A 25503-nucleotide genomic window follows, 5' to 3' on the forward strand; every position below is an offset into this window, starting at 1 on the left:
GCTGTATTCTTGAGTCTGTAAGGTAACAATATAATGAGACGATATACTTATTGACTGGGTTAAATAGAATTGCATTACTAAAAAGAGACTAAAATACAATTTGCATTGACTAAAACTAGACTATGTCTTTCGTCGACTAAAACTAGACTAGACTAAAAAGAGTATGAACGTGACTAAAACTAATAAAAACTAAAATGACAGCTTGACACAAAGACTAGACTAAAACTAAAATTAAAACCAGGCCGCCAAAAACAACACTACACTGGTCGATGATCATAATGTTTGTATAAACTTGTCATAAAAACCGTAATGATAATTACACTTAAATATTTTCTTCTCAGCCATGTTAACAATTGTCCGTGAGCGAAATCTCCTCCCATCCGTCGTCTGATTGGCCTTTCGCAAGGATTCCTGGGTAGTTAAAGTGCGTGGAGCCTGCATCTATGTGGGCTTCGCGGAAGACCGCTTCAAGGGTACACAGGGGGCGCTGCTGAGCACACTTCAGAGCGTTCAAATGCTAAATGGGACGGACTCGTAGACTTGCGAGCACGCGCAATTTAAGTCCACGAGACCGAAAGTCCGCATGAAGTGCGCCATTTGGGACAGGGCCTTAGCTGGATAGTTGATGGACATTGCATTTGCAAAGCAATCGATGACTGATTTATAGAGTATCTTAACAGAAGCCTTAGTAGCGGGTAGGAGAGCTCCCCTTCAGACGGTCCCAGTTACTGTAGAGAGCGTAGAGTCCAGAAAGAGTCAGCCCAACCAGCCCACCCCGCGCTGCCCCCCGCAAACCTCCTGCAACACAACACACACACACACACACACACACAACTGAAAGACAAGAATCAGCAGTTCTTAATCTAAACGCATCTCTAGATGGACTTGCTCCACTTCTCCTCTGTAAGTTCACTAAATTGCATAATAACGGTGGATGTTTTTTCAAGCAGCTTCCTCAAAGTCTTCTCACCTACTAGCATCCAAACATTACAAATAGTTTAGCATATTCATATTAAACGGCTATATACGATGGATATACTAGAGGCAGGGCCGTTGTTTGAATTCACAAGGGCCGAAACTATGAGTGTAACGACTCATTTATTTCATTCTAGGCATCATCACAGCAAACCTAAATTATAAACAACATTTTTTGGCTCAAAACGAAAGCACACAATACGGCCAGATCAAGTCATTGAGCTTCATCATTGGAGGACATGGAGAAGAGCGATAAAGCTTTGAGGAGTGTGTGTGAGGACTCCACACCCTCCATGAGTCGAGGCTTGATAACTGCGGAGTGAACTAGTGGACGATATAACACAACTGCCACAGGTAACAGATATGCAGAACAACACATGGCAGTAAAAAAATACTGTAACTAAATGATTTTACAGCACCATTATGATCAATCAACACTTCCTGTGCAATTAAAAAGTAAATATGTTTGAATATATCCTGTGTGACACATGACTATGCTGACAACAAAAGTTGTGACGGACTGAAAGGCTTGGGACACACTGAACACAAACTGCATTCATGGCCAAACTCTTATCTGACACTAAAGCCGGCCTTTCAGCCGAGTAGGAAATGTGCCGCATCAACTCAATACCCAGAACTCTGCAGCAAAGCATGATGGGAAATTATTTTGTGTGCGGGGATTTTCCCTCTATTGTCCTTACAACAAATCTTCTCTTCTAAATACAGAATATTCCCAGTCGCAGCTTTAGGAAAACACCTGAAGGGTAATTCGTCAGGGTACTTCCTTGTAGAAACAATGACATTTTGTGTTTATAACCACCGAATGGCTTTCGATGACCTAAAGAAGAGTTTTCCAGTTCAATATGTTTTAAAATGTCATTTATTCCTGTAATTTATACATGTAATTTATCAACGCTGAATTTTCAGCATCATTACTCCACTCTTCAGTGTCACATGATCATTATTATTATATTATTATGTTGAAAACAGTTGTCCTGCTTAATATGTTTTTCGTGTATTTGATGAATAGAAAGTTCAAATGAACAGCATTTATTTGAAATAGAAATCTTACATTATAAATGTCTTTACTGTCACTTTTGATGAATTTTATGTATCCTTGATGATTCCTCTAAAAACCAATTTTTAGAAATAGTGTATTTGCATTAATATTTTGCAACACATTTTACAATTGTTGTGTTTATAGTTCAGTTCTACAAATCATGAATTTATTATTATTTATATACAAGCAATATTCACATATTCGGCAGTGTTTATAAATATGTCATTCTCAATGCTTTATTATGGTTTTGTAGTTCATTCTCTCATCAAAGATGCTAAAAAACACGAACCTGACTTTTTTTCTGAATTATATATTTTTCGTCCCGTTCCCCCTCTGTCTCCCACTTCGCTTTCTGTCTGTTCTCCCTATTGTCCTCTTAAATAAAATAAATCCTAGGAGAGAAGATACTTCCAAAACCAATAAAGGCCACTGAAAGAGAGTTGTACCACAGTTACCACATATTCATATTCATAAACATGAAACTACACTGTCGAGTAAAATCCTTAATGTTTTAAGTGTCCAAATAGTTTTGGGGGCGGTGCATTTGAAAATATATTAATCAAAACTTCAAACTCTGTGAGTTTACATCAGCTAATCTGTTATATATAATGTGATTACTGTGATTATATAATGCAGTGATGTCTGTTACTGTTATTAATGAGTTTTATGTACAATAATGTACAGTATTAATGAGTAATGACAGTTTTCTGTAACAGATTCTAGCGTACAATGACTTTGTTGTCATCAGAAAAATGTCCCTTTTCTCCTCAAATAACTCTTCCACAGAAAAGGAAGTACACAACATTACGGTGCCTTCCTCTTCAGTCCGCTGACAAAAGGGTTTCTTTTCTGCTTCTTTAAGACAACACTATAGGCAGTGTTGTGCCTGAACGCGTTCAATGAACGATAGTTCATGAACTCTTTCATATTTTGGGCGAACGTGAACTGAACGTACTGAATTACTGCCTGATGAACGTTACTGTGAACGCGTTCATTCTGGTGTCTGTGAACGCACGCTCTCTCAGTTTAACTTCGTTCAATAGGGTGCCAGATTTCTATAGAGCCTTCCAGGCGAAAACCCGGCTAAAACACGCGTAAACAGGCCTTAATATGTAGCGAAAAAAACACCCAATCTGGCAACACCAGCCACCAGCGTCGCACCGCGGCCGCCGCGTGCGTCATCAAGACAAGAAGCAGCATGTAGTCGACAAAGCGTCGTATGATAATTTAAACGAGTTTTATGACAAGGTCGGTGAGGATGGGAAAAATCTGACATTTCTGTGCAAAATTTGCCCGTCGATAAAATAATTTCTGTCTGTGGTTGTATATGGGCTGTGGCAATAATAAATAAAATAAAAAAAACCTCGCAGCGACATATGAAAAAAAAAAAAAAAAACTATGAACTAGTTCATTTTTTGAAGTATGAAGTATGAACTGAACTAGTTTATTTTAAAATTTGTGAACTGAACTTTGAACTAGTTCATGTAGAAAATGAACTTTCCCAACACTGACTATAGGGTTTTTTGCACTTGAACTAACCCTGGGTCATTCTAAACCCTGGGTTATCCTGCTCATAATTTAACAGTGAACCCTGGGTATTCATAAGCTACCGTTTCACACTGTACATTCTTAAACGCTGGGTTAATGTTTGTTACATAAAGGCTTTTCACCCTGCATTTCACAATATATAATATGAAGAGGATGTGCAATGCTAGAGCCTTTATGTAATCATACTATAGCGCCCGGTGTTCATCCAATCAACGATACTGACGACACAAATAAGGACGTTAACCCAGGGTTAAGGAATGTACAGAGTGAAACATCTGCGTGTGATTACCCAGGATTGACTGTTAACCTGGGCTATATATGAGCAGTGTGACACGTGAAGCAAGATAACCCAGGATTCCATTTACCCAGGGTTTAGAATGACCCAGGGTTAACTACATTACCTGGCCAAAAAAAAAAAAAAAAAAAAAAAGCGCAATTGCTTATGAGTCTTTGGTTGAATCATTATTGCAGTGATTATTATGTTTCTAGCATGTTATATTTTTGGCAACAGTTCTTCTAACCCTAATGGATGGAGTGTGTAGTTTTTCATTTCTTAAACAACCATGTGTGAAGACAAATCATGGCCATATTCCAGGATGACAATGTCAAGATTCATCAGGTTTAAACTGTGTAAGAATGGTTGTGAGGAGCATGAAGAATCATTTTCTCCTCTGAGTCCAGACGTTAAATTCACTGAAAGTGTTTGGGATGTGCTGGAGGAGGCTTTACAGACTCTTGCATTGACAATACAAGATCCTGAGCAAAAATGTATGCACCTCTTGATGAAAATGACATCACAACCTTTATTTCCATCAAGAGGTGCATCAATGTTTGCTCAGGATCTTGTATTGTCAATGCAAGAGTCTGTAAAGCCTCCTCCAGCACATCCAAAACACTTTCAGTGAATTTACATATTTAAATCCGAACAGCAACTCTTTTTTTTTAGGCCGGGCAGTGTATATCAAGTATGAAAAGTCCTATAAAGGCTCTAACATTGGACATCCTCATATTATATATTGCCGGCAAATGTACTATCAAGTTTATCCTGAATGGACTCTTCTTCACTCCAATAGACACGTTTAATCCAGATCACAAGTGTGAGACGTTCCTTTAACCCGGGGTTAAAGTCGGAGTTTAGAATGACGATAACCCAGGAGAAAAGCCATAATGTGATAAACATATTATTGATGATCTACCTGGAGATTTATAGAGGACACCAGTCATGGTCCCCGCAACAATGGTGTTGAGGTCGTCCTCCGCCCCTCTGGCTTTCTCTATGATCACCCCAAATGCACTGTACAGCAGAGCTAAACACATACATATATATATATATATATATACATATCATGCATGCAACACAGCATTAATATATGACTTCTAAGTGAAAATAGAAGTTATTTCTGTTTGAAATGAGTCGACTACAGAGGTTCTGAGGGTGACGGAGGCTGAAACTGGGTCACTCACCTACTGAACCCAAAGTGTTCGCCCATGTGGCGCCTTGGCGGGTCACCATATTCAGGATTCTGATTCGGAGAGAAGGATAGAGATGAAGAGTTTAAAAGAAAAGTCACAACTGATCCAAATCACTAATGACTTTGGTTCTAAAACATCATGCCATATACAGAAGTTCAAATGTTTTATGCACAATATATTAAAAAGGACACATATTAACAAAAAGGCTGTTCTTTCTATAGGTTTTCTCTCTACAAATAAACACATGCATGTTTTTGGTCCATCATTACACATGAATCAGTAACTTGTGAAGTCCTGCACGTAACAGCAGACGAGCGGCAGACTTTGAGCATATCATGTGACCAGCGCCGACCACATGATGCTTTGGGTCGCACAGCTGTGTACACAGTACACATTGATTTAAAACAGCTGTCTAGCCGGCGTTATTGATAACGTATAAAAGAAAAAAAAAGTCAATGTCGAGCAGCGCATCACTATATGATTGCATTTAGTACTTTGAGAGAAAAATATTTTTACATTGAAATGATTCATCCAGGCCCGATAATATAGCGGCATAAACACAAATATACACTACCAGTCAAAAGGTTTGGATCAGTAAGATTTATAATGTTTGAAAAAAAAGTCTCTTCTGCTCACCAAGGCTGCATTTATTTGATAAAAGAACAGTCATAATATTTAACAATATTACTATTTTAATATATTTTAAAATGTATTTTATTCCTGTGATCAAAGCTGTATTTTCAGCATCATTACTCCAGTCTTCAGTGTCACATGATCCTTCAGAAATCACTCTAATATGATGATCTGATGCTCAAGAAACATTCATTATCAATGTTGAAAACAGTTGTGTATAATTTCGTTTCAGGATTCTTTGATGAATAGAAAGTTCAAAAGAACAGCATTTTTTTTAAACAGAACCTTTTGTAACATTATAAATGTCTTTACTTTAACTGATCAAAAGTTACAGTATTGATTTCTTTTATTTCTTTCCCCCAAAACATATAATAAAAATTCTTACTGACACCAAACTTTTGAACGGTGGTGTTTAATGTTACAAAAGCTTTTATATTTCAGATAAATGCTGTTCTTTTGAACTTTCTATTCATCAAAGAATCCTGAAATAAACATGTAAAGAACTGTTTTCAACATTGATAATATTGATAATCAGAAATGTTTCTTGAGCTGCAAATCATCATATTAGAGTGATTTCTGAAGGATCATGTGACACTGAAGACTGGAGTAATAATGCTGAAAATTCAGCTTTGATCACAGGAATACATTACAGTTTACTATATATATTCACATAGAAAACAGCCGTTTAAAATTTTAATAATATTTCTGTTTTTATTTTTTATTTTTAATCAAATAAATGCAGCCTTTGTGAGCAAAAAAGACTTCTTTTTAAAACATTAAAAATATTACTGATCAAAAACCTTTGACTGGTAGTGTACACACAGAAGGGGAACCAACTGTTGTAATATCAGAGTTAAATGTGCGTCTCAATCGGGCGTCTTCATTTTTTCAGTTGGGATTTTCTATAGAAGAAAGGTTTTTATAAATCAGAAGATTTCTCTAGGGTTTATTGCTATTGGTTTGTTTTTCTTTTCCATCATGTGACATCATAACCAGCGTGTCTATGAATCTCCCCAACTGCCCGCACAAGTTTAATAATTCAAAGGAAAAGTGCACGTGTCGTGACTACTGCATGTCACCTGACCGCACCTTTACCAGGGAATCCTTTTTCAAGCACTTAAACAGCCATACATGGCCTGGTACAAAAGATATCATGTCTTAATCAGACAACAGACAAGCATCGTAGCATAAGATAAAGAAAATATGGTCCCACTTTATATTAAGTGGCTTTAAGTACCATCGAAAAATAAGTTCAATGTACTTATTGTGTTCATGTTGTATTGTAAAACACTTTTGCTGCTATTGAGGTGTGATATGGGTAAGGTTAGGGACAGGTGTGCTGGTATGGGTCGGTTAAAGGGTTTAAGGGTGGGTTAAGGTGTAAGGGAAGGGTCAACTGTGTAATTACAAATGTAATTACATAAATTTATTACAGCTGTAATTACATGCTGGTATTTTTTTGCTGGTATGTAAAACCAGGTATGTACTCAATAAGTCCATTGTATCAAATTATTCATTTCAATGTAAGTACATAGTACTTAAAGCCACTTAATATAAAGTGGGACCGAAAATATAAATTCACAAATATTCAAGTAAATAAATAAATAAAAGACTAGGGGTTTCAGCAAGTTTAACACCCTCTATTAAAGTAGATCAGGTTAAGGCATTCTTTTCCTTCATTTGTTTAACGATAAGAACTAATGACACAGTTCCTTATGAAAAACGTAAACGTGTGGAAGTGTTTTCAGGAAAAATAATTTCCCAAGAATTATAAATGTGTTAACTGCCAAGTCACGCATTTCATCTTTCATGAACATACCAAATATTACATTTTCCGTTGTTAATACAGGTAAATCTTCAAATTTGGGAAATAACAGTAATGCAAATCCTCCCAAAAGGCACAAGCACATTTATATCATAAAACATATGTTCTGTGGTTTCAATCTGATCAACACCAAAAGAGAAACTGTTAACATCAAGACCAAATCGACATCTTAAAAGTTCTCACTGCATTAAGTTCACAAAATATCTTAAATTTCCAGTTGCACCAAAAGTAAAGGATGCTTTTGGTGCAACTGGAAATTGAAGATATTTTTTTCTTAGAATCTTAACACTGGAAAAATATTGAAAGATTGAATTTTTATTTATTAAAATTCCTTCACAAAGGCTTTCCGAATTGTAGTATTGGGTAGATTTAGGCTAGCGAGAGAAACTCCATTCACCAAAGGCTTAGGAACACACAGGGGTTTCATTACTTTGAGATACGCTGAAGACATCTGAATTATAGATTGTGCGATTGCTTTGATAATGTTATCATACCGTTTTCTGTCGAATAAATCACATTTTGAACAGAAAGTCTCAAAAGACATAATGACTCCGGTATTATCTAATATATGCATCCCAGACCATATTCCTTTCTCCCACCAATTTTCGTCAAATAAAGATTTATTCCTAAATACCACATATCTACAATTCCAGAAAGGGATGTTGTGAGGACTGACATTATGCTGTAAAGTAAAACCTGTTGATGAAACACTGATAACTTAACAGGAAGTTTGTTAAGGTCATAATCACATCTAGGGAAAAGATTGACGCCAACTAGTTTCATAAAGATTTGACTGGGGATATTTCAAAAAGGATCTTTGCCAATTCGTTTGAACCTTTTCCAGGAAATACACTTCTGCCATTTGGGTTCCTCTGAACAGCACAGTGAACACTGTGGGAAACACTGCGCTCTGCTGGTGATTGTGTTGATAGATTAAATTCAAGTAATGCAAATTATTAATGCTGTGCAGATGTCCTGTTTAACCTATCGTTAAAAGTCTTAAAATGCTATGGAAGCCATTTTCCACCACGAAAGAAAAACAAATCTTTAGTAAATCATATTTTGATGCAACAATTTTTATGAGAAAGTAAATCAAAATTCATATTTATATAAAAAAGTGAAATTATGACACACTTGCACACTAAGCTAGTCCAAGACTAAAGTGCATGTTTGAGCAGTTTTAACTGAAAGCAACTTGCATATTAAAATACGCCAGAGCCAATGTTTTGTCCCAAGATGCACATCAGTAATGTTTTTTTTTTCTAAGGCACGTTTATAAAAGCTACTCAAATGCCCTAATTAAACTAAGACATAAAACATCATAATTATGAGATATGTCAAAACTGACAACTTTGCATAATTTCAACCTTTTATCTTATAATTCATAATTATAAACTAATAATTGACTTTTAACCATGAGACAAAAGGTCAAAATGCATAATTCTGAGATCAAAAGTCAATACGACAAAAAAAGTTATATTTTTATTTATAACAAAAAGTCGAAGAATTCGAATCTCATAATTTTGTCTTTTTTTATTTCAAAATTAATTGACCTAATAATTGATTTTAAATTATGGACAAGGTCGAGACGAAACTGATAGTAAATCGTAATTAACCGACACCAAGTCATAATTAGTGAGATAATGTCATAATCATGAGATATGTTAAAATTATGACAGAAATTAGACTCTGAATTATGACTTTGTATCTCATAATTCTAAACTTTTTTCTCATAATTAATTATTAACTAATAAATGATCAATGTCAAAATTATGAAATGCTAAAATAGCTATCAAAAGGTCGAAATTGATATAGGAAGTCATAATTATGAGATAAAAAGTCAAAATTATGACAAAAAGTTGAAGAATTTTTATATCATAAGTTTGTCCTTTGATCTCATAATTAACCAATAATTGACTTAATCAAAACGATGAATACTAAACTATAATCATTAGACAAAAGGTTGAAATTGATAGTAAATCATAATTATGGAGATAAAAAGCTGACTTTGACTTTTTACATCATATTTATGATCAACTTGCACTGATATGTCTTAAAATACGCCAGTGCCATTGTTTTGTCCAAAGATGCACATCAGTTATGAGATAAAACATCATAATTATGAGATACGTCAAAACTCATATAGAAATTCATCGTATTACTTTGCGTATTAATTTCGATGAATCATAATTATGATTTTAAAAAAAGCATGTTTTTTTCCTTATGTGCCATTCCAGTCTTTAAAAGCATATACTTTTTTATTGTAAACTGAACTGACTGGCATCTCCATGTGTGCCGTGCTGCTGCAGTAGTACTCACTGTACATTGCGAGGTTTGGACCAAGCCAGGTTTCTGGTATCAGACAAGCCCATTCTAAGCCCATTCACAGCCCCAAACACTGCACCTGTATGCCAATACAAACACCGTAATGCATGTCAATAAAAATCCTTTTAAAAATATGAATCGAAAATAATAACCAATACTTATCAAAAGCAAATGACATTCTGGCATGTTTTTCAGTTTATTCTGGTAATTTAATTTGTAATGAAAAATGTTTTATTATATCAGACAACAAAAAAGGAAGCATTTGGACTAGTGAACTCAGAAGTGTATTGAAGAGACTGTATTATCATGCGGAAGAACTGACATGTGAGGAAGAAGAGATGAAGATACCTGTGATACAGCATCCTCCTATAGTAAAAAAGGCCAGCTCGAAGCGTCCTCTTGTTTTATTTGCTCCGGTGGGTAAAATGAACTCCTCTGTATCCTGTGGGAACATGATAATGACAGCCAACCATTAACATTACATCTCATATGTAAACACGAAGGCAGCTTATGGCCAGGTCTCACCTGTAAGAGATACTTGGGGTCCACGTTAAGGTATGGAGAGATTGGACTCATGCCTGTCACTGTTCAGAGAAGCAACCTTTAGTAAGATGCTGAATATGGATTAATAATAGTTATTATGGCAGACTTACATGGCACTCCAGCGAGCTCTGTGTTTGAATACTGCGGGCCAGCAGATCCGAACAGACCGAAGCCTCCTGGACTCCTGGAGCCAGTGCTAGATGATCCTGATGGATCCTTATCCATCTTTAGGTTGAGAGGTTCGTACACCTCAACTACACATATAAAGATATGCTTATAGGAATAGCTTTGCGCAACTGTTAGCCAATGTAATCTGGTCCTTGAAGAGCTTTAACTTAGTAATAAGGTCAGAGAAGGACTCAGTCTAGACTTACATTCATTCGGACAAGTTACATTTGCAATCGGTCATTTTTACCCCCAAAACACAATCAAATAGTTCATTTATTCAGTATGCAGTAACTCGTGCCACAACTGCATGGCGAATGTTTAACCTGACGCTCCCCTTGTTTGCCGTAAAGTAACTGCGGACGGTCATTTAACTACCCATAACAGACAGTTATCATCCTTCAAACACATACGCTAAACATTTTTACTATGTTGTAATATTAAAAAGCACAGTTGGTGTGGTGATGGGGACAAACTGTGGATATGAAATGGATACTTGCAAAGCTTATCGAAGCACACCCACGACGGTTTTTGCGACAGCAAACGATTTCTGGCCAGATCAATAACTGAAACTAAAGCGATTTGGAACAGCTGATAAATTGTATATTAATAACTAAATTTATAAAGTTTCATATAAAACAATGATCTCTTTCTCTCTCTGTGTGTATATATAGGGGGAATATGAACATGTTATCGGATCATTAAATTGAATTGCCTATTATTTGTGATAGTAGTTAGTTAGTAATTAAAGGAAATGCCTTTTCATTTATTTTGCTTGGTAAATATTTCTAGCATTTAAAAAGTCATAAAGAGGAAACTAAATATAATTTTACATATTTGGGAAGTGATGTAATGATGATACAATTGTCATTGGACAAAAAAGAAAGAAAAAGTAGGCTTTTTTTTTTTTTTACAGTGATTGATCATCACTGTAAAAAAAATTTACAGTGTAAAATTGTACACTGTAAAAAAAAAATTGTACACTGTACCCCCCCCCCCATCCTTCACCTTCACCTTCATTTTACTCATTATGCAAAACAAATAATTTATTCTTTGCATAACTGTAAAAGGAAACAGCCTTGTTATTGTTGTTATAAAAAAATAATAATATGATGATATGCAAAGCAATACATTTTCTGTTTTTATTTACTCTGGAATTTATTTATTATTTATTTATTTATTATTATTATTATTATTACATACATTTAACCAGTTATACTTAGCAAAAAAGTTCATGCTATATTTGGAGATTCTCTTATATGCATATAATCATAACAAAAAAATAGAGAGACATATCAATTAAAATACATATATGAATACAAATTATATTTATTGTCATGAGCATGTAATTTCAAAAACGAAATGCACATTATTTAGTTTTTTCGGTTACTAGGGAAATATTTTATTAATCCGTGATAAAAAAATTAAAAAATTCAGTAATTTCCAGGCAGTCCCTTTTAATTATTTTGAGTATATCACAATCTCAGAAAACATACTGTATTGATGCTGTTTATCATATTCAAAATGGAATGCGGAAGTCGATCCACGTGTTTTATACATCAACGGTGACGCGTCGAGGCTGAGAGAAAAAATGACATCCGTGACGACATCGGGATGATCTGACAGAGGTGCGGCAGAACCGAACCGATTTCCATCGACCAAACTGCACATTAAATGCTTGGTAATTACTTTACAAATACATTTTTAACTGGCTTAGCTGATTTCAAAATGTTTGAACAGTGCTTCTGGTTAATCAATCACAATGAAGTGCAGTCATGGGGACAGGAAGACGCGCTGTGATAATATTACAGTGGTTCTTACTGACTGTATTGAGGAATTTAAATACAACATATCATACAGTCACACCGGCCATATGTCACTATTCTCGGAGTCTTTATAATACCTTCGTCTCTTTCTGAAGCGTAATGTATTGTTATTTCTCTGATTGAAGCATCCGTTTTCTTACGAATAACCGATCAAAATGTATTTTAAGCACCGAATGGGCTCACGGGTTATCTGTTTTCTCTCAAGTATAGATAGAAATGTTCATTGATTATAATATTTATTCTTGAGCAACCGTAAGTGCGAGGTATTTCAGCACAAGCTGGCAGTAGTACAGAAAGTACAGCTTGTACACATCGTATTCAGTTTCAGTATGTGTGTATCTGGGCCTCGGTGTGAGATATACTACGCTTAGATCGTCTGTCTGTAATGCTGAATATATGTGCGATTTTATGGCGGGCCGATTGAATCCTGGCATTATTATAATACGAGTCAGGCTTTGGCGAACGCCTCTTCCGTGCCATCACAAGGTCAGGGTGATTCATGGCACAGTTCTTGTCTGCATTTTAGTATCGAGACCTTAAAACGTTCTTGACGTGTACAACTTGAACACGACCCGAGCGACATTAAATGCTCTTAAAAGAAAAATTATAGTTGGACACTCGGTTGCAGCCCCATTTAATCCCTTCCCACAATGCACCGTGTCGATGCACAGTTGTGTTTCCTGTTTACCGTTGTAACGCTTTTGTTTGCCTGCTTTTCTTTTTTGTTGCTGGTTTAAAGACATTGTTTTGCATGTCTGTTACCACGACTGATCAGAGAAGGTGAGTTTATAAATAAATGAGCCTCAGGTAAACACGCGAGATCGCGGCATCCCGCTGATGAGGAAATACCCTGGCGCGAACCTCCGCTTTCATTTTACAGATCATCGACATGTTGACGCGTTCCGACGGATTTGACAGATTTCGCACGGATTGCAGAACGATTCTCCGGGATATCAGAGCGATTCTTCTGAACGGTCTCTAAATGTCAGAATGATTCTTCAGAACGTTCTGTCAAAACCATAACGTTCTTTAGCTAAACGTCAGAATGATTTTATGGAATGTTCTCTAAATATCAGAATAACGTTATTTTAAATGTCAGAGTTATTCTTTAGAGTGTTCTGTAAATGTCAGAATGATTCTTCAGAACATGCTGCAAATGCCAGTGTAGAACTGTCTACAAATGTACACGTTATCGTTCTGGGTCTCTCAAATGACAGTCGAGGAATAGTCTGTTGTTAATGGTGCAGACCTTAAAAAAAAAACATATAAGAGGAAGTTAAATATCTTGCATAGATCATGAGTCTCATATGAAGCCTATACTTGTTTTTGTCTAGCAGTCGACTTGCATGGTTCTTCAGTGGCTAAGAGTGATATAATGCTGATATACAGTACGAGTAATAGTATATCATGACCATAAAAAACAACAACATTACAGTAGTCAACATTTGAAGTGGATCAAAACCTTTCATCAAAGTTATACATTAATTTTGAATAATACCTGTTTTTGTCTTAGGACAACTTTGATGAACTTTTTTGATCCACTTCAAATGTTGACTACTGTATTTTACTCAATCCAGACACACTGAAGCTCGAGTTGCCATTGGCTACTCATTTTTATTTTATTTTACTTGCCAGACTTTGTATATGAACAATGCAAATTTAAAAAAGAAATATCTACATAAATATAAAACAAAATATAAATTTCAAACACTATTAAAGACAAGTAAACAGTCTGAAATAAAATAAGAACAAATAACCAGACTACAAGGAATATCACAAATAAACAAAATAGAACAAAGATACAAATAAAATAAACAGTGCTCTTCAGGTAAATCTAACAGTAGTTCTACAGATTAGGTACAGAAATTGAATAATCAAATGTAAAACAACACTGAATTAAATATAGATGAATCCTTATTAAAGTTACAAAATTATTTAGTCGAAAGCAGTGAGTCTTTTGTTTGATTAATGTTAAAAACAGACCGCAGCAGGAATATTAGGCTGCTGTCACTTTAAGACCGAATGCAAGGATCCAATATACTGATACTGTTACACATGCGTTTTCTTTCTCGACTGTTTACGTCCGTACTGTTACGTACGCTTTCTTGGCATGCGCTGCGGATGTGCGAGTTATTTTCGCATCTTCTTCCGCTTCAATGTAGTTTTGTCAAAAAGTTTTGTAATTTTAAATTTTAAAACCGTGACCCTTTGAGCGCTGTTGAGCGGAATTGCAGCCAATCACAGACATATCCGAAGAGCGCGTGAACACAATGGCCAATCAGAGGTATTTACGATTCCGCTCAACAGCGCTCAAATCTTCACATTTTAAAAATGTCAGTACCGAAGTCGGTACATTTTGACAACTCTACCCTCTACAATGTGAGTAAATCACTCACATATGCAACCAAATTTGACTTTTTACAACACTACTTCAATGTTTAAATTGGCAAGGCTTAAAAACACATGCAAATGATAAACTTTAATGGCGATGTAGCACTGGCCCGATCGCGACAGCATCAATTGTGGCCTCAGCTGGCAATGATATTGTATCTGCGCTAAACTTTTTTCCTCTAACTCAATCACAGTCGACTGAGATCGTACAATTACTAGCCATTGGCTAATTAAAGTCATTTTTTAGTCGCCCAGCGTGAAATTTGGTCGCATATGCGAGTGATTTACTCACATTGTAGAGGGTTGTCAATATCAACTCAAAATTAACTACTACAGAAATAGTTACATTGTAGAATAAATATATTGACAAAGCTGTTAGAATTTACACAAGAGGAAGATGATAATAATCTCTTTTTATCAGCCAATAATCTCAAAATAGCCAAATATTGGTTGATGTATGTTATTATTGCGTGTACTGTTTAATCGAACTCAAATGCTATTTGTTTTTGTTTCCTACTAGGGTTTGCTGAGGTGTAAATTAAGGCACTGCTCCCCAGTGAGAAAGCGACAGAAGGGCCGTGAAAATCAGCCCTAATGGAAGAGATAGAAACAGAGCTGACCTGCTCCGAGCAGGACGCTTTAGGAGCAGACTTCATCACGGTCGAGCTTGACACCCAACCCATCGAATACGTGGTCAAGTGGGCCGAGGTGGGCTCAAAATTCACCATAGCCTGTGTCAAAAAGGATTTGGACGAGGCTGGTTGCTTCACCTCCGATCAGATAGTGAAAGTGGAACCGGACGAGACGTTCTTTGTCCCTTACGAGTCGGTGTACCCAGAATGTGAGGAAGTAGATCCGAATTTGATCCCGACGCACGAGGAGGAGGTGGGAAGTGAATCAGGCTCGGACGACAACACGGAGCCGGAGAACAGCCAGCTGTGCGAAGCCGAGGACGTTTCTGATATTTCCTGGGAGAAGGAGGTGTCTCACACTAGAACCTATAAGTGCCACTTCTGTGGCAAGATCTACAGCCATTCCTCCAGTCTGGCTCGCCATCTGCACGTTCACTCGGATAGATCGGCCCTCGCTTCCTCGAAGGGTTTCAGCAAGTTAGGCGACAGCAAAAAGTCTCTCCAGTGCAATCTGTGCGGGGTAAGGTGCAACGGCAAGCGGCTTTTGGCGATTCACAAGAAATGCCACAAAACCAAGAGACTGCACACGTGCAACACATGTGGCAAAACGTTCAATCACAGCTCCAGTCTGTCGCGGCATCGGTTAATCCACAAAAAAGGCTTGGATAAAAGCGTTAGGCCGTTGTACCCGGCGCCGACCCCGGCGCCCATCATGACCCAGCACAGTTTCCAATCCAGCCACGGCACGAATAAACGAATGCCGGTCTCATCGGGTGAGCGAGAGAAGCAATACCAGTGCGCTCAGTGCGACAGGGTCTTCAGCCACTCCGCCGGCCTCTCCAAACACCAGGTGGCTCACGTGCGGCAGCTCCTCAACTCGTACACGCACGGCAAAGACTCGCTCGACAAGTCCTCGGACCTCAAGATCCGCCTGAAGCTGTGCTCCCGCGACAAGCCCAACTACTACACCCTGTGCAAGAAGAACAAGCACAGTAAAGGAGGCAAGAAGAGGCTGTGTTTGCCTAACGAAGAGCGGCCGTACCCCTGCCGCATGTGCGACAAGCGCTTCAGCCACACCACCAGCCTGTCCCGCCACGAGCACACACACGCCAGCGACAAGTGCTACACCTGCAACGTGTGCAAGAAGACCTTCATCCGCCTGTCCAACCTCAAGCAGCACCAGCAAACGCACGCGTCGGGGAAGCTCTACGAATGCCCGCAGTGTGGGAAAACTTTCGTTCACTCCTCCAGCTTCTCGCGCCATAAGAAGGTCCACGCGGGAATGAAGCTGTCGCCGACACTGGAAGACATTAAGTGCGAAGAGGAACTGGTCATCGACGAGGTGGCCCCGCTGGAATACGAGTCGGACTGAGAGGGATTGAGATTGTTCTGGAACTGTTGAGGCTCCACAGATGTTGTTGTGTTTTTGCTGGGTTTTTTTTGGTTTGCCCCTCATTCTTATTTCACGGCATCCCTGGCTGTGTGGCTTCTTTCTAATAGTCTTGTAATTATCACAGCCCTTTTCGGCCACATTATAGGGGATATAGTAGCAATCTTTGTTAATGAAAATGTTTTGTTTTTGTTTTGGTTGACATTCCCTTTTGTTTTGTTCGTTCAGTTTACTGGGAAGGTGATTCTTTGCAAGCCAAATTGTGTAGTTAATTCATGTCCCCCTTTTTTAGGTGTCCACAAGAAAAGCGACAGAGAAAAGCAGATGGCATTGGCAATGCAGGTGTTATTTATTTTTCGAGCTTGCACTAAACCTGTGAACCCAAAGTAAAGTGCTTATTGAGGTGTGTGTTGGAGGGGCAAAGGCAAGGAAAGGTTTGTATGCAAGAAGTAAATTTTATATGCAATTTACTTGAACGTTGTTCCATTAAGTGTGCGGTTTGAATCAATTATGTCCCCTGTAATTATATTTATGAGACCTAATTTCTTAGACCAACAAATTTTCTCACTTGAAGTCTGGACACACAAAAACAGGTTTTGCTGTTTGGTTTTATGGGATATTATAAGTGTATACAGTTTAACTCAAAACTGCTGGATGAGAGCGAACGGGAGTGTTTTGGGTTGTTCTAGGTTTGACTCTCTGGATTGGACTAGTTTCCTCAACATGTTGTCTTTGGTCCTCCTTTCCTATTCCATGTTCATTTGTCAAAATATGAAATCCATTGTGTCCATGGAGGGTGCATTTTATGCTTATTGGACATGGACGTGTACAGATGCACTTAAAATGTTGTTCATATAGATTTGTGTGCACTTGATGAATACGAGAAAAGAATATACTCGCAAAAGTGTGTGCTTTTTACTTCTGCTGTATATGTGTAAAAAGTTAAAAAAAAAAAAAAAAGATGTTCTATCTGATTTATTTTTCTGTATCTTCATAAGTTATGGAATAGCCAAGGGATTTCATATTTTAACAAGGATTGCACTATTGTATTTATAGACAGAAGCACTACATAGTTAGGAAATTGGAACGCGACTTTGGATCTCCCGGTCAAGACCTTAAATGAGCGAGGCACGGAAATATCTTCCATGCATTTTTAAAAATCGATCAAGTGCCCTCAGCTACTTTATGTAAGACCAGAGCTCTGGGATGCATCACAGAAGACTCATCAGAGGTGTGTTATCGCTCTCCTGTTCGATGATCATACGCGTCTGGACTTTCTCTCACCATTTACTGTCTGAATTGAAATTGATTAGCAATTACTAACCCATTTATGGTGTTGAAAAATGAGACTTTGAGAAGAGTTGAAATGAAGCACAGATGACACTGTTGCACCCGGAATGATGTTATCACACAAAAAAAAAAGAAAACGCTCTTGGTACTCTCTGTAGTTGTCGGTAGTTTTAATATATTTCCTTTGTTCTTGCCATTGTTTTCAATTCTTTCCAATAATATAAGGTTTATCCGCACTCTTGTCCACACTCCTCACGGTTTGATTTATGTTTGTCATTTTCTTTGTTTTCAATTGCTGTAGCTATTTCATCTCTCAATGCAGCAGACCTACATCTTATATAAAAGATGTATGTTTTTGTATTGTGTTTGCCATTAGACTATAGTTTAAGAGTTCTGTCTTGCATTTTTGTAATAAATAATTGGTTCATGAATCAGCAGTCTCTCTGAATCAGTCTGTTGAAGCTTAGCAGGACCAGTATGGTTCAGTAATTTAGAGACTGGTTTGATTAACCAGTTTACTAGTTAGACTTGATGCATACTACACTGGTGCCCATCTCATTGTTGCTAATACTAGTCTTACAAGTTAGTCATCTACTTTTTCTTCTTCATAAGACTTCATAACTTTTAATCAGTTACATAAAAACTTAGAATGGTCCAATTTGATACTGAAAAGTAAGACTGATTAGTACTAGTTCTTAAAGTCCCCATGAATTCAAAATTGACCATACTTACTTTGTTTGCCTAAATTGATCGTTTTGTGGTGAACAATTCATCCATGCAAGTCAATCCACACAAAACATTTTTTTGGCTTTGTAATCTTTAATCAAAATCTGAAATTTCACCTCCCCTCTGCATTGGAGGACCTTGCCTGATGACGTAGGTTTCACGGTTTGGGCGTCTTCTTAACATCCGTAACCACGCCCCTCCAACTGACAGTAGACAGGTTGAATGAAAACACCTACTTTTCTAGATCCAATCAGGTACTAGTTGGAAAAAAAGTCACGCCCACTATTTTGCCTAATTTAGTATTCCGTTTCTCTCGGAAATACGTCACAACACAACCGCCGTCGGTGTATGAATGAGTGTATGAATGGGTGAATGAATGGGTGAATGTGAGGCAAACTGTAAAGCGTTTTGGTGGCCATTGGGTCTGTGAAAGCGCTATATAAAATGCAGTCCATTTACCATTTACAACACTGGAGAAAAGTCGTTTGCAACTTCCGGTTCACGGGGACTTTAACATACTGGCTGTGTGTGTTTACGCTACTGGCCCCTGGATGTGCTGTTTAAAACCAGCACAAGTCCTTGGTGAAAATGTTGTTCTGTCCTGTAGTTCTGTCATCGGCCAAAAGATGTCAGCACAAGACAAGACTAATGTGGAAAGGTAACATACCCACAAAAAAACACATCAGCAAATACTATGACATTGTGTTTCTACAAAACAACATAAAAAACTCACAAAAAAGGAACTTTAATTACTAAACCTATTTTTTTTCCAATGTTGACTCCTATGTCAACAGCCTACGTCAATACCTATTTCAGTGGTGACTAAAGTGTCAAAATCATTGATATAGCTACAGAAATGGGTTACATTTTAGACATTCTAAATGCCTATTTAGAAATAGGAAGATATATTTCTATATTTCGATGATCCACTTGAGACACTCTACTAACTATAAGTAACTTTGCATCTAGATGTCAATTAACCCTCATTAGAGTATTAGTAGACTGGTGTTCGGGTTAAGTTGATATGTTGCAAAGTTACTTATAGTTAGTAGAATGTCTCAAGTGGACCAATGAAATATTGAAATGCATCTTTTTATTTCTAAAGCTTTTTCCTGGAAGTCCAAGGAAAAAATCACAATCAACAAACCATTTTACTGGGTCTTTATTGAAGCGTGGGAAGATCATTGTAATGCACACCCTGAAAAAAACGGTAGCACTTTAATGTTCAGTCCTGTTCTCCATGTACATGTACTTATAACAGTAATTACTGTAACTGGGTAAAGGTATAACCCTGAACCTACCCCTAAACCCATGTAGTTGCCTTATATTTAAGTGTCACCCCCCCCCCCCCCCCTTTTTTTTTGAATATACATCAAAATGCACATTTCGAACTTAAATGATTGTAATTCAAGAATGCTTTGACATGCAATATAGACATAAGATTCGTCTTGTTTTAAAGAAGACATTTGGCAGATTTTTGTAGAAGTAAAATAAATTAAGAAAGTGAAACAGAAAAAAAAGGTTATAGAAGTTTGAGTTTATGAATATGTACAATGTAAAAAATATAATTATTCATATTTTATATAAAATATATATTTTCAAAATCTGGGCGACTAAAACTGCAAAAAACAAAACAAAGCCAAAAATCTGAACAAGTTAAGATCTTTCAGTAAGATTTTGTGTGGGCGCAGTACCGAACGCTTCCACTAGATGACAACCAGACTCCATTACTGCCCATATAAGGGCGCCTCCATTTCCATATGTGTTTTGAGTGATATGAACCATTATTTCCACAATTTTCATACAATTTATGAAGTAGACATCCAATTTAGAAGTATTATGAGAAGTTTTTGATATGAATTCAACCTCTAAGAAACACAAAAACAACAAGTATGTGCGTTATAGCTCGCTGCCACCTCTGGTGAATCTATTATTTTTTTCTTTATATTTAAAACATTTTCAGACCTTTTTTTCTAAAATAATTGAATGGATGCTATCTTTTGAACTCTTGGCATGAAAATAAACTGAGGTTTCTACCCTTCTTTAATGATTTTTCATGTTCATCACTAATTCATAATAAAGGTCTAAACACGCCTTAGGAGTATGAAAATATTCTTGTTGCAAATTGATAAATTACGGCTCCTCTGTAATTCATTTTGAAAATCAATCACCAAATATGGAAACTAGAGATTGTAAGCTTTCAAATGATATATAGTTTGTCAAGATTAGTTTAAGTTTAGTATAGGATATTACTGCTTTAAAAATGTAATGGATTTGGGCCCACCGGTGGGCCGGTGACACTTAAGGTTAACCAGTCATTGTAATGCACACCCTGAAAAAAAAACGGTAGCACTAATGTTCAGTCCTGTTCTCCATGTACATGTACTTATAACAGTAATTACTGTAACTGGGTAAAGGTATAACCCTGAACCTACCCCTAAACCCATGTAGTTGCCTTATATTTAAGTGTCATGCCTTGTATTAGTCTACTAATACTCTTTTGTTTGTTTGTTTGTTTGTTTTTGGTTGCACTTTATTTTATTTTGCACTTGCCTAAGAAATTCTTAGGCAAGTGCAAAATAAAATAAAGTGCAACCAAAAACAAACAAACAAACAAAAGACCCACCAATGTTAAACGTATAACTAAATGACCATTTACCAAGTGAGTCTGTGTTCATATGGTACAGTCATAACTGCTAATTCGGCAATACTGATGTCATTATTCATAATTAATGATGTTGACATTTTATACTTGTGTCTTATTAATGTAAAATGCATTGTTTACATGAGGAAGTAGAAGCATAATATGGTTAAAAACTGTACCATGTCCACCACCAATAGATTTATGAGTGACAGGTTGTCCCGGCCTCACAGAAGAGATGTCGCAGCAAGGGAAGATGAATATATATATATATATATATATGTCCAGAGGAGAACTGGGCTTTAGTTAGGGACTCTTATTCAACAATATCATTGATCTGCCTGTACTGACACTATTGGAGGAGAACTGAAATGAGCTGGACGATGACATCACTGATTTCTGCAGAACTGCTTTATAGATGAAATGAACTAATTTAATAATTGATGATCTTTACAACTGAACTGAATCAACACTGATCTGACCTCAGCTGAACAATGACACTCTTTTCTTTTAGAGCTGCTGTACAGACGAAATGAACATCATTGAATCATTTCCCTGTCATCACTGAAAGGCTGCTTTGAAACAATCCGTATTGTATAAAGCGCTATATAAATAAAAGTGAGTTGACTTGATAAAAAAATAAATATTTATAATAAATACTGCATGCAATAGTCCATTAAAAAGCAATAATTGTCCAAGACAATATTTGAAAGCCCTCTAATCTAAGCGGATATTTAACTTGATACTTCTGTTTTAATGAATGATGTCAGTTTAATGTTGTACATATTTATTCTTTTTAGCTTTTTAATTAATATTATGTTAATATAGCCTAAATCGTAAGGCTTAATTGATCTACGGTAAAAGACCTGGGAGTTATACTAGACCACAACTTGTCTTTCGAAAATCATATTTCATATGTTACAAGAACGGCCTTTTTCCATCTTAGAAACATTGCTAAGCTACGTAACATGCTATCTGTTTCTGATGCAGAAAAGTTAGTTCATGCATTCATGACCTCGAGACTAGATTACTGTAATGCTTTATTAGCTGGTTGTCCTGCATCTTCAATAAACAAGCTACAGTTAGTGCAAAATGCAGCCGCTAGAGTTCTTACTAGGTCAAGAAAATATGATCATATAACACCAATTTTATCATCTGGTTACCTATCAAGTTCCGTATCAATTACAAAGTACTATTACTGACCTATAAAGCCCTAAATGGTTTAGCTCCTGTGTATTTAATGGACCTTCTATCGCCCTACAATCCATCGCGTTCTTTAAGATCACTAAATTCGAGGCTTCTGGTCATTCCTAGGATATCTAAGTCCACTAAAGGAGGGAGGGCGTTCTCACATTTAGCTCCTAAACTCTGGAATAGCCTTCCTGATATTGTTCGAGGCTCTGACTCGCTGTCCCAGTTAAAAACTAGATTAAAGACGCATCTTTTTAGCCAAGCATTTACATAATGCTTACCTTTTATAATACTGCTGAATCAGATCAAATGCATTTAATACTATAAAACTTGAAGAGACTGTAGGTTATCTGTATAGGTTGCATAGTATTTGCAGTCATTACGTTCCTGTGTATATTGCGTGAATGACGGGTGGTTGGGCAGATATTGTGTTGCGGTAGGTAGTATGCCATACGGAACCGTTGTCCACTGAAACTGCCTATTCACGCACCAGTGGGGCTCGACAGCCTTAGTCAACGGGTTGGCGCGTATGGTTGGGTGTCGGAGAGATTGTGAGATTGTGGTTAGGTCTCAGCAGCAGGAGGGACGTAGAGGTCAGTAAGCTGGGCTGAGTTGAGTGGGGGATGGAGGGGGGTGATTTTGGGACGCAAGAGTCACTGTCTTCATGTTTTGTCATTTACGCCTGTGTTATGGAAATCATCATTATGAACAGCAGCTACGCTAATTATTTTCCCTTTGCTTTTCTGCTGTTATCTCGGGACGCGAGTCCCGAGAAAATGGCGTTCGTCAGCTCCAGTTTGTATCCAGCCTCTCACAGAGACTTCAGATGCTCCAATCACAAAGCCTATGAAGTGACGACTCAACACGGGCGATATGGACTCTCTATGGTGGACGGCACTGATCCTCAACAATTCGTCTTAATACCGGCGTGCATACTTGGACTTCCAAAAAATACTCTAAATGTTCCGATCCAATCTGACTTGTAATGCTGCCCGAATCATGCACTGTTCCTTCGTTGGCCAGAGGAGAACTGGCCCCCCGACTGAGTCTGGTTTCTCCCAAGGTTTTTTTCTCCATTCTGTCTCCTGATGGAGTTTTGGTTCCTTGCCACTGTTGCCTTGGCTTTTGGCTTGCTTAGTTGGGGACATTTAATATTCAATAATATTATTGATCTGCCTTACTTAAGGTGGACGTTGACGCAATTTCTTTTAGAAACAAACTTTGTTATATTGTTTTCATGTTATCACTGTGAAGCGCTTTGATACAATCTGTATTGTAAAAAGCGCTATATAAATAAAGGTGACTTGACTTGACTTGACTTAATTCTTATACGTAGTCCCCCGGACTAAGCAGTCCCAGACTAAAATACACATTTGAGCTGTTTTAACTGAAAGCAAGTTGCTCTGACGAATAAAATAAGTCAGTGCCATTGCCTCAAGATGCACAAAATTATTTAATTTTTTATAAAGGCCACTTGGTAACACTTTATAATAAGGTTTCATTAGTTAACATTAGTTACAGTTTTTCTGAATGGCTAACCCCTTAGCTGTTGAGAATAGGGGTTAAAATGCACTATTCAAACTTAAATGGTTGTAATTCAAGAATGCTTTGGAATATAGACCTAAGTTTGGTCTTGTTTTAAAGGAAACACTCAGCAGATTATTGCTGAAGTGAAAACACTTCAAAAAATGAAAGTATGAAAAAGTTATGGAAGTTTAAATTTCCATAAGTGAATCAAATATACTGTACTATATTTTTCTTATTTTATATAAAATATATATTTTACAAAATATTTTTTACTCTAAAATTACTATACAATCAAAGCCATATATCTAACCAAGTTATGTTCCAAATTTGAAGTTGATATCACAAAAATTGAAGTTCCCATGAGATTTTGTTTAGGCATAGTACCAAAAATAGCCACCGGGTGACATACATTCCATTGAATTTAGTTGTATACATTCTGCCTTAACAAATTATGAAAATTTCTGTCCAAATATCAATTCTGTCACAAAATTTGGAACCTTGAGACTCAGACCTTTCTGACAATATGTGTTTTGTCAAGATTAGAAAAGGTTTTGATCATAAATTATGAAAGATAATGATGCCCAAAAGGGGAGGAGCCTGATAAAATACATTAGAGTACCGTTTCTATGGTAACGCAACGTTCAATTTCAAAACGGTTTTCACAGGATGAATTCTGAGTTTGTAAGCTTTCAAATGATACCTAACTACTAAAATATATGATATAATAAAAAAAGGCGATAAAAAAGATAATATTATATTTTAGAGGATAATATACATATTATACTCTTTAGAGGATAATATTATATTATAATTTTTTATTCAAAAATACTAGATTATATGTTTTATTATGAACTTTTAGCATGAAGACCAAAGTTTCAATTATTAAAGGTGTGTGTGTCAACTTTTTGTGACAAAGGTCAGAACTCCTGTTATGATGCAGATTTTTTTGAGGTGCACTCTTGTAAAAAATCATCGGTTACTCTTCCTACATAATTTGTAGCAAAAAACAGCAGTCAAATATCTATTTAGCAGTCTTAGACCTTTCCAACGATGTATAGTTTGTTATAATTAGATTAGGATTTAGTAATATAGCGAAGTAAAGTTAGATATCCCGTATACGGGATGGTGACAGTTAAGGTTTTTTTGCTAAAACACATTTCTTGAAACCATCACTCACTTTCTCAAAACCTCAAACACGAAAACCAAATTTTCAGCAGAATCCAACAATTGCCTCAAAACCATTGTATCTGTGCTCAAAATCAAACAATGCTTTCAGATCATACACACACGAGTCAATATTAAACACCACAGATCATTCGTTAGACACTACATAAACAAATGG

General features: G+C 36.8%; 2 protein-coding genes across 5 annotated transcripts in view; one reads left to right on the forward strand and one right to left on the reverse strand.

The window, feature by feature from the left end:
* Window positions 1–685: 685 nt before the first annotated feature.
* Window positions 686–11067, reverse strand: timm23b (translocase of inner mitochondrial membrane 23 homolog b (yeast)). 3 transcript variants are annotated; one of them, XM_056250142.1, is made up of 8 exons: window positions 10757–11067; window positions 10493–10636; window positions 10365–10423; window positions 10188–10281; window positions 9834–9918; window positions 5048–5106; window positions 4780–4890; window positions 686–798 (listed from the first exon to the last, which is right to left on the reverse strand). In XM_056250142.1, the coding sequence occupies exons 2-8, from the start codon at window positions 10605–10607 to the stop codon at window positions 686–688; spliced, it is 636 nt and encodes a 211-aa protein (XP_056106117.1). In that variant the 5' UTR covers window positions 10608–10636; window positions 10757–11067. The 3 variants fall into 3 exon arrangements, with proteins under 3 accessions (XP_056106117.1, XP_056106109.1, XP_056106125.1); XM_056250134.1 differs by having other exon boundaries at window positions 10493–11067; XM_056250150.1 differs by lacking the exon at window positions 686–798 and adding an exon at window positions 2387–2464 and having other exon boundaries at window positions 10493–11067.
* A 1055-nt stretch (window positions 11068–12122) lies between these two features.
* LOC130084729 (zinc finger protein 184) overlaps window positions 12123–25503 on the forward strand; it is a 230809-nt gene continuing 217428 nt past the window's right edge. Inside the window, exons 1-2 of one of the 2 annotated variants that reach the window (XM_056250162.1) lie at window positions 12123–12228; window positions 15285–16793. In XM_056250162.1, coding sequence (XP_056106137.1) covers window positions 15359–16768 — 1410 coding nt within the window. In that variant the 5' untranslated portion in view covers window positions 12123–12228; window positions 15285–15358 and the 3' untranslated portion in view covers window positions 16769–16793. Of the gene's footprint in view, window positions 12229–13047; window positions 13154–15284; window positions 16794–25503 lie in introns of those variants that run through there. The other variant, XM_056250171.1, reaches the window with a different exon arrangement.

This window comes from Rhinichthys klamathensis, unplaced genomic scaffold (genome assembly GCF_029890125.1).
Source record: "Rhinichthys klamathensis goyatoka isolate OS25496 unplaced genomic scaffold, OSU_Roscu_1.1 h1tg000003l_1, whole genome shotgun sequence".
In the NCBI taxonomy this organism is placed as follows: Eukaryota; Metazoa; Chordata; class Actinopteri; order Cypriniformes; family Leuciscidae; genus Rhinichthys; species Rhinichthys klamathensis.

Excerpts from the sequence above, each read along its gene's own strand:
- timm23b (XM_056250142.1), bottom strand. The coding sequence starts at position 10,607 with ATGGATAAGGATCCATCAGGATCATCTAGCACTGGCTCCAGGAGTCCA. Across the intron at positions 10,424-10,492 it reads AGAGCTCGCTGGAGTGCCAT|TGACAGGCATGAGTCCAATC; the intron begins GTAAGTCTGCCA and ends TTCTCTGAACAG. Across the intron at positions 9,919-10,187 it reads AGGAGGATGCTGTATCACAG|GTGCAGTGTTTGGGGCTGTG; the intron begins GTATCTTCATCT and ends ATTGGCATACAG.